Source organism: Zingiber officinale, chromosome 3A, assembly GCF_018446385.1.
Source record: "Zingiber officinale cultivar Zhangliang chromosome 3A, Zo_v1.1, whole genome shotgun sequence".
Classification (NCBI taxonomy): domain Eukaryota; kingdom Viridiplantae; phylum Streptophyta; class Magnoliopsida; order Zingiberales; family Zingiberaceae; genus Zingiber; species Zingiber officinale.
In genome coordinates, this window is record NC_055990.1 from 152,525,353 (window position 1) to 152,535,800 (window position 10,448).

General features: G+C 37.0%; 1 protein-coding gene across 1 annotated transcript; it reads right to left on the minus strand.

The window, feature by feature from the left end:
• Positions 1-1,348: 1,348 nt before the first annotated feature.
• LOC122050782 (ribonuclease 3-like protein 2) lies at positions 1,349-1,937 on the minus strand. Its single transcript, XM_042611659.1, has 3 exons — positions 1,884-1,937; positions 1,579-1,842; positions 1,349-1,495 (listed from the first exon to the last, which is right to left on the minus strand). Exons 1-3 carry the CDS (start codon positions 1,935-1,937, stop codon positions 1,349-1,351), a joined length of 465 nt encoding a protein of 154 aa, XP_042467593.1.
• Positions 1,938-10,448: the final 8,511 nt, after the last annotated feature.

The window sequence follows — 10,448 nt, forward strand, 5'->3', positions numbered from 1 at the left end:
GTGTAATATATCTCACCATCACTAGACCTAATATTGCTTATGTTGTACATCTTGTCAGTCAGTTTGTTACTTCTCCCACTGTAGTACATTGGGAAGCTGTGCTTTGTATCCTTCGATATCTTCAAGGTACCCAGTTGCATAGTCTTCTTTATCCTTCCACTTCTACCTTAGAGTTGCTCTCTTATTCAAATTTTGATTGGGGTGGTGATTCTACATATCGTAAGTCTACCACAGAATTTTATATTTTTTTTGGAGATTCCCTTATTTCTTGGAAGAGTAAAAAAGCAAGATGTTGTCTCTCATTCTTTTACCGAAGTAGAATATCATACTATGACCTCTACTACTGCTGAAATTGTTTGGTTGTATTGGCTACTTGCTAATATGAGTATTTTTCTCTCGAATCCTACCCCTATGCATTGTGATAACTCTAGTGCCATTCAAATTACTCGCAATTCTATCTTTCATGAGCACACCCAGCATATCAAGATTGATTGTCATTTCACTCACCATCACTATCAGAATAATATCATCACTTTATCATTTGTCTCATCTTCTATGTAAATTACAGACTTACCAAGGCGTATTCCATTGCACGGTTTCAATTTCTGGTTAACAAACTCTCAATACTTTCTGTTAGTGTATCGTGAGTTTGAAGGGATGTTAGTATATGATAAATTATTATTATATAAGGATAGATTAATTTTTACTATTATTTTATTATCTATTTATATTTCTTTTTTTCTGTATAAATATAAGTTGTTACAATATAATTTACTAGCCTTTTTTTTATAATTACCTCTTTCGCTTCTTCTCCTAGCGGTTTCTCTCCTTCTGTTTATGTTACCTTTTGTTATGTATTTGCATTTTTTTTTTTTGTTCACAGTGTGATGGTTTCATCCAACGCCTTTTGTCACAATAGTCAGATAATCTCTTCTTCTGCTTTTGGAGATTTCGGCCATCATAAAAATCATCATCCTCGAAACTAATAGCCTCCATACAAAGCTTTTGCAGTACATCTCGGGCGACTTTTAGCCTTACGATTTTCCTTTGCTTCGCGGATCCAGTGAAAATAACCATGCCATCGACCATAGCATCCACCGAAGAAGAAGTGCCATCAACAATAGCATCCACCGAAAAACCGCACCTTGAGGGGTGAAACTCTAGAGCTTTCCACAGCTTCTGATAGAGTGTGTAGATGGCTGTCACAAGGTGCTTTTTCATGGTCTCCAACGTGATGAGTGGCTGCAGAATCTTTTATAAAATCTTCGCCTAATTCCCGATTTGTCAAGAACAATACAAAAGGGGAGGGGAGGGGAGAGGAAGGGGAAATCAGATCAGCTAAATCGTGCTAATCTGATTTGAGGTTGGAATTACAGTCCCTGTAGACTGCTGCTGCGATGGACTCAACCATGTCAGCCAATACAAGACGGGCTTTTAGGATGCTACCTTTCTCTTCATTCTCTTCAGCCTCCTCCATCGTCACTTGATATGTGAACTCGCTCACTTGATTGAAAGGTTCAAGCAAGTTTCCATCGCATTAATTGGGGAGAAAAGTTATGATACTTAGGTTTGGGGTACCGCTTGATCAAGGCTAGGGGAGTTGTGGCGGAGGAAACGGTAGAGACTGAGGTCAACGGACATGCAGGGTAGCTTCTCATTGGAAACGTTGGCACTACGGAGGGCAGTGAGGTCGTCAGAGTCAATGTGTGGGCACATTTCGTACAGGTAATCAGAAACCACAAGGCCGAGGACAACGTCGCCGACAAACTCGAGGCGCTGGTAGGGGTTGGATTGCTGGCCGACGTAGGAACCATGGGTATTCGCCTCCTCCAGGAGTAATTTCTTGTGAAAGGTGTAGCCAGGATTCCCTCGATCTCCACCACTTGGTTACATAGCTCAGTCGCCGCCTTCCCGTTCTTGGACGGCAATGGCTCCATTGAGATGGATGTCGCTATGAATTAAACTGTCTGGATCGGGATGCGGTGGTTCCCTTCCTCGCTAGATAGCTAGTTCCTCTTGTTCATAGAGGTGTGAAGCTTTGAAGGTTCCATCTGCAGTGTCTCATGGAGCTGACTCAATTGAGACCAAAGAAAGGCCCCTTGGTTTTTCCTTGCATGAGAAGTGCATCGACAATCGCGCGCATCAATGCGCAGTCATAAAGAAATAAGGCTACGTTTGGTTGGGTGTAATGTAATCGAGCTTGTAATGTAATGTAATATAGTCTTGATTACATTATTACGTTTGGTAATATCATGTATGTAATCTTTGATTAAAGGGTGATTATATTCTTTTGTTTGGTGTCCATTATTTTTTTATAAGGAATGTAATTCATATTATTATCAAATGACAAAAATATCCTGCAATTTCTATCAGCGGCCGCTGCACCTCTGCTGGAGCTTGCAGTAGCCACTGACAACCACTGGCGGGTGACGGGCGGCGGGCGGCGGGCGACGGCGACGGCGGACTAGGGGTATATTCGACATTCAAATTTTGGTTAAACGATGACCTCGTAATGTAATCGGATTACATAATATTTGCTTTGCAATCTAGATTACAAAACATCACTACCTTTTATAATCGAGATTACATTACATTACAAGTTTAAAAGTAAACCAAACAAAATAATCAGCCTTATAATATAATCCTGATTACATTACAAGACACATTACACCCTACCAAACGCCACCTAAAGGGCTTTTATTCCATCACGGGGAAAGGGTGTAAAGTGTAAACGATCCGATATTCTGTTCACATTTATTTATTTATCAAAATTATTAAAATCTTTATGTTCAAGTTGAACTCAAATTTTTCATGAACATTATTTAATTTTTAATCAAATTTAATTATTAATTTATTATTCTTATAATTTATATTATTTTTTATTATTTATGAAATTTATATTATTTTTATTTTTATATTTTATGAATATTAGATTTGAAAAGAATATTAAAAAAATTCTAAAATTATTCATAAATATTATAAATTATTTATTGTATAAAAAAAGAGGATTATGCTCACCGTAGGCGCTACTTACAACTCATCCTCAAGTTATGTGAACGGGGTTAATTTATAGCGAAACACTAAGTGATTAAGGGATGAGAAGAATTTTTTTCTCTGAAGGTATGTGTCACCGGGAATTTATCTTTGTCCTATTATAACAAATCTACCACTTTTAATCAACTGAATACCCTCGTCCTCGTGGGGGCAATTACAATAAATTATTCAGGAACATGGTTCACATTAATGTTAACAAATAGAGTTCATTTTATTGAACCGAATATTAAATTTATTTACAACTCTACCTCTAGTATCTTGTTCCCCAACTCATGTACAATAATGCCTAAGATCCTAGATTAAATCATGTAACGCCCCGCCCCTCCTGCTAAGGCTACGGGAGTTACTTTACCATACTTACTTACTAATTACAGCGGAAGTCTTATTCGTAAAATTTTAAAACTTTTCTTTAGCTTTTAAGTCACCATGACTAATCATCTAACATATAAACCACACAGCATACTCAACCTATTTTTGAGACATGATACTCAAACACATAATAAAATGTCATGGAGTTATGAAGTAGTGACATAAAGCTAGGCATAATTCTTATTTTTATGAAAGCAGGTCTTTTCTTTTTCGTTAGCCAAATCACTGCCACACACATCCTTCTAGCCCCTCCTGCTGCTCCCCTAGTTCATCCATCCCTTGCCCTTATCTGTAGTACAAGAAAGTAAGCTGTGAGCACTCATGGCTCAGTAAGTTCCTTTCCTACTCACAAAAACCGTATAGCACATTAAAAACACAAGTCATATCATATGGAGATAATTTCATCATATCCTGTAGCATATCATGGCATGATCACAACATAAACATAAGATATCATGGTATCACACAACATAAACATCATACATGTCATAAGCATCATCATAAATATCATGACATCATCATGATATAAACATAAGGTATCATGGCATCACCTAAGGTATATGCAAGGTGAACTCTTAAACATGCATCATGAAAACATATGCAACATGTCTTTTAAAACTTATAACATACATACTTAAACATAATCTCAACATGATTAGGGCCCCGGCTTGTACCACATACATAAATGTGCGCGTCCTATGTAGGTCCAAGGTAGCAAGTCTTGAACCCTACAAGGCATACATACTAGGCCCGTTTCTTAGTCCATCGACCTAGGGGCACTTAGGAGCCCATCCCTAACGAGGCCCGTTTCTTAGTCCATCGACCCCGGGACACTTATGGAGCCCACCCTTGGTACAAACCTTAAAAGTAAAGTAGCATGTCATAATAATATAATTCTTAGCATAACTTTCATGTCATATTCATATCATGAAGAGTGCTCTTGATCCCACTTGTAGGGAGGCAACTCTTAGGCATACTTAAAGCATGTGAAATTGAGCACATAGCATATCATGAATTTGGGCACACAGCATATCATGATCACATGCATAATTAAGCACACAGCACATCATGAATTTGAGCACACAGCATATCATGATCATAAGCATATTTAAGCACACAGCATATCATGATCATAAGCATAATTAAGCACTCAGCACATCATAAATTTGAGCACACAGCATATCATGAATTTGAGCACACAGCATATCATGGTCACAAGCATAATAAGCACACAACACATCATAAATTTGAGTACACAGCATATCATGAATTTAGGCATATAGCACATTGTTACTCATAAGTCCTAATCACATAAATGAGTATAGCTACATAGCATATTCTTATCATGTCATAAAGCATTGCATGTGAGGCACATAAAAGATCATAATTAGGTTTCTACCCTAATATCATGTGATGGCCGAAACATGCTAATTTGTGACCTAGTTTAGTAAGCAACATGAAAGCATATGAACCCCAAGCCTTTATCATATCTTACATCATAAGGAATATTTTGAACATGTTTGGTTTGGGTTCTTAGATTCCTAGGTCTCTACTTTCATCATGGCCGAAACTTGTAGGACTTGATGCTAGGGTTCAAGTGTCCTAAAAGCATGAGAACTTTAAACAACTTTCATAGCAAATATTCCAAGGAATAACATGAGCATAGTTGAGTTAGGTTCTAAGATTCCTAGGCCCTTAAACATGATGTGGCCGAATGGTATAGGTCTTAAAACCAAGGTTCAAGTGTCCTAAAAGCATGAGAACCTTAAACATATTTCATAGCAAACATTTTAAGGACTAACATAAGCATAGTTGAGTTAGGTTCTAGGTTTCCTAGGCCCTTAAACATGATATGGCCGAATGGTGTAGGACTCAAAACCAAAGTTCAAGTGTTCTAAAAAGCATGAGAACCTACACAATTTCATGGTATCATTTATAAGGAAATAACATAAGCAATTTGGTTCAAGTTCTAATCATCCTAGGTCTTGGAAACTTAAGTGGCCGAAGGTTATAGACATGTAATCATCATTCTATGCAACAAATAAGCATAAAAGCAACAAGTTAACTTCATATCATTTCATCAAGAAGGTCATGAGCATCTTAGACTTGTTATAAATTTTCCCTAGGCTTCACATCTTAATATGGACGAATCTTCTTGCATATGAAATAGGGTTTATATCTTCATACAATCATGGCACATCATAATTACCCTATCTTAGAGAAACATAGCATGCTTAGTTTTAGATTTAAAGCTCTCCTAGGCTTTTAGTTTTATCATGGCCGAATACCCATGTGAATGAAAATTAAGTTAAATCAACATACAATTGGGAACAAATATGTTAACCACACTATTATCATAGAGCACATATTATGAGTACAAGAGATCATGCTTAATTTAGTTTTTGAAGCTCTTCTAGTTCTTTTGTTCATGCTTGGCCGAAATATTAAGTTCATGAACCTATAACCCTTTTAGCGTAAAAACATAAGGATAAACTCCTACCATAATATACATGTCACAAGAAATATATTGAGCACATCTAGTTAGGTCTTTAAACTTAGATTCTTTCTTTTGATCTTGGTTAAAAACCATGGATTTTCATGAAACAATACCTAGGTTGTTAAGAAAATCTATTTACATGAAAAATCCCTATAAGCTATTGTACCACAGGTGAGGGGAACTTACATCCTTTCGCTTGTGGTTTCTCTTAGAGAAAAATGTTCTAGTTGCTAAAGAAAGGAAGAAGCTTCTTCTTCTTGTGCCTCCTTTGGTTTCCTTTGCTTGGAAGGGCTAGAACTTGAAGATTTCTTCTCGGAAATTAGCTTTCTTGGAGAAGAACTTAACTTAGTGTTCGGATCAAGGAGAGGGAAGACCCCTTGGTCTCGGTGGAGAAGAGAGAAGGGAGAAGGAGGAGGAAGAAGGAGAAAAATGAGAGATTTCTTTCCTCATTTTCTATTTATTCATCATGAGGGGAATTTATGCCTTCATTAATCCTTCCCTTAATTCATCCATCACTCCTCTCTTGATTCCCATGAAAATGAGGAGAGGGAAGGGTGAGGAAGGCAACTTGCCTTCTTCTTGTTCCTTCTCTTAACCAAGAGGAAGAGGAGGTAAGTCACTTGGTATTCTCTTGCTCTTTTTGCTTAGTTTTCTTTTATTTTTCTTCTCACCTTTAACTAAGATTCCATTCTTTCCTATCCATATGTTAATCATTATCTTAGTGGTTGTCATGCATCAATTTATCTTCATTATTTGTGGGAGGTCCAAGGTTCAAACCTTGACCTCTTCTTCTTTTTATTTCTATTATTTATTTCTTTGATTCCTCTTACTTTCATGCTCTAAAGAGATTAATGCTCATATACCTATCTTAAACTTTCGTGGGTGTTACAAATCAGCTCCGTCCCATGCTAGCCTACTCCAGGCCACCAGGGCTGCTAATGTAAGACTTTGCATCAGTTGCAATGTTAGGAAGATGAGGGGCTACCCATTCACCTTCATCTTCCTCCATTCAAAGCTATCAAAGCATCGGTTAGTAACCGATGTTTTGCTTCTTATTTAAAATGGTGTCCAAGAGCAATCGGAGAGAGGTGAAAAAAAAAGCAGAGGCGATGGTGATCAAAGGTACGTCGAGCAAAGGAGAACATCGGAAGGCTGGGGATTTGGCTCGTGAACCTTGAAGCACTTTCCGGTTACCTGTGATCGTGCTTCCGACAGCAGTGACGTCCGACAACTTCTTTGATTTTCTTCAGGAGATCACTGTGAGTTATTTATAGCTTTTTCCTATGTTTGGTCCATGCTGTCAAATAGATAACATTGGTATTAGAGCGATTTTTGAAAGCATGGAGAAATCACGACGTTGCGATTTTAGCGATCTCTGCCAGAATCGCATCCCGAATCACGATTTCCACCCGACTACATGGAAATCGTGTAGCCCTCGGCGGCATAGAGTCACGACAGAGGAGCGTCGACGACCATGTTTAAATACCGGTGAAAGTCAGCCACGGGATGCCTCGCGTTTGTCGCGAGAAAGCTCGCATTTGTCGCGAGAAGAAGATGAACAGTGCACAGTTTTTTTTTGTTTTAATCGATTGAGAAGGAAAATGAATCGATTAATTTCACGGCACAGTGACTTAATCGATTCATCAATCGATTGAACAAAAAACTCTCTAGATGCACAATGACTTAATCGATTCATCAATCGATTGAATTCGTTTTTATCGATTGATGAATCGATTGAAGAAAGAAAAAAACGAGATGAACAGTATGTTTTGATGAAGGACAGTGCATGCAAGAATTGTTTTTTTTCTTCACGTATATAAACCAGTGCATGTTTACAGTTTAATTAAATGTATTTATTAATTAATTAAATGCATATAGAAATATATTATTAATTAATAAATAGATATTTAATTAATTTATGGTTCAATTAAGTAAAAATTGAACCAGACCAACTTGTCCAATCAAACTCAGGTCTAGTTTAAATTATTAGTTGATTTAAGCAGACCAGTTTGATTCAATGATACCTAGATCTAGTTCAAATTATTTGTTAGTTTAACTAGTTCGGTTTATTATTGAATTAATTGGGGTAATCTTGATTACAAAAGTTGGGTTGATCAAATATGACCAGATTAGTTCTGTTGTGTCAGATTTGATCATAAAAAAAATTAGATTTGTTCTAATGGGTCAGACTAAATCCAATGGGCATTGGATGAATCAAATGGACCTAAGTTTGATCAATAAGTCTGAGATTGACTCAAATGAGCTTAAACAATAACAGAACATATGTCAGAAATCTCTGTCCAATTAGATTAGTTCTAATAAGGACAATAGACTAAGTTTAACATCCGGATTCCTAATTGACTGGTCCAATGGGTCAGTCGACATAAACTCCTAAAAATCGAGAAGATTTATTTTTCTTAATTTATAATGATGGTTTTAGGCCTGTATAAATTGAATTAAACTGGTTTTGTACTAGTTAGTCGGTTTTGTACTGACTTATTTAAATTCAATTTTTCAGATGGCACGGACGATTACCACATTGACTCGTCGTGAAGTGCGGCAAAACCAGCTCTAGGAGGAGATTCAGGAGATAGAGTATAAGTCTACTTATGGAGTCGACGGACATGTTAGACGACTTGATAGACTATTTTGAAAACTTGAGCAAGAAGAGTTTCCAGTCCTGGACAGTTATAGGATTTGGGCATTGATGCATTCATTGCCATAGTATCCTAGGGTAATAGCAAATTATGTATGGGGGCGTCATGAAAGACATGTCACATATTCAGAACTGTGTGAGGAACTACTTCACCATATGGGTGAAGAAGAGCCTGAAGAATCTGAAGAGGACCAGAAAATGTTCAAAGAAGATCTGGAAATGGATCCGATGGAGAATCCTGAAGCTGCCCTATCTGAGATTATCCCAAATGAGTCCAGGTTAATATGGATAATGTTGGCTGCTACACTAGTATTTACCCTAGTGGGAGCAGTATTGGCCTATCTAGTTTATTAGTGTTCTATTTACTGTTGTTATGTACGAATAGTGTTAGCTCATTTAGTTTTTGAGTCACGTAACAATACTTGTCGTTATGTACGAACAGAATTATATAATGAAAAGTTATGTTATATATTAACAAACTTGAAAATGATTAGTTCATTACATGATTCGTTCATGTTCAATAAAATGATTAGTTCATTTTAATTATGATTAGTTCATATATATGATTTGTTCATATTAAATGATTCATTCATTAGATAGGATGTGTATAATAAAATTGATTATTGTTGATTAGATTAGAACATATAAATGATGAGTGGAAACAAAGTTATCACTTGATTTTGTAAACTAATTCTAATTTACACTGAGTCAATAATTAATTGCACATATATGAATTACACTGAAATAATAAATAATGTATTTATTTATGTAGATCATGACAACTAAAAACATCATAGCTGAACTCAATAAGAGTGAGAAATTATATAGGGATAACTATAAAACCTGGCACCTCAAGATACAATAGGTTCTTGAGGAACAAGAAGTTCTAGAGGCTGTAAATCAATTCATGGATGAACCAGCTGATGGTTCAACAACACAGCATAGACGTGACCTTGATGCCTATAAGGCATGGAAAAGGAAGGACTCCATTGCTAAGGGAATATTGATTAGTTCAATGGTGGATGACCTGGTCTTTGAGTATGAGCCATTACTATCGGCTCATACTGTCTGGGCAACCCTTAGAGAGAAGTATAGTGGAGTAAGTTTGAGTAAGCTCTGTCAGCTAACTATCAAGTTTGATAGCTGTAAAAAACGCTCGAATGTTACCATAGCCCAACATCTCAGGGAGATGGGTAATATGATTCGAGAGCTGGGTAGTGGATTTATCAAAGGGCTCTATCCTTTGTACCACGGACTGTTTAGGTCTTGACTTCTCAATTGAAGTCAGACATTCGCCTTTATCCCATCTAACTGTGTCCACACCGAGCAACTTTCAATGGTCTCAGTTTAATTTTGAGGGTTCTCTCGCATTTGAATCTTTACGTTTGTACACGCTTCTCAGTTCGTGTAGTTATCCATTCGCGGCCCTTGGTTGCCATTCTGGAAACTCCGTAAACCACATGAACCATCAACGGGTGGTTTATACGCCAAGTTAACTTGACTACTGGTCATGCATTGACTGCTGAACAACAGGTTTAGACAGTTATCTGTTCCTTTCCTAATTCTTGGAAAATGATGAAATAGAATCTGACCCATAGTGAGAGTATTAAGACTTTCACTGATGTCTCATGCCATGTAGAACTTGAGACATAAAGGATTGAATCTGTAAGGATTTTTTGTCAAGCTTTTGTAGCTGAAGGTTCTGGTTCCAACAATAAGAAAAAATGGTTTAAGAAAGGGAAGGGAAAAGGAAAGGAGGCTAGTGCTGTTGCTGTTAAAAACCAAATCAAGAAGAAAGGAAAGAAATATGGACAAAGACCTAAGAGCAAGTTGACTTGCTATAACTGTGGCAAGAAGGGTCATTTTGCTCGA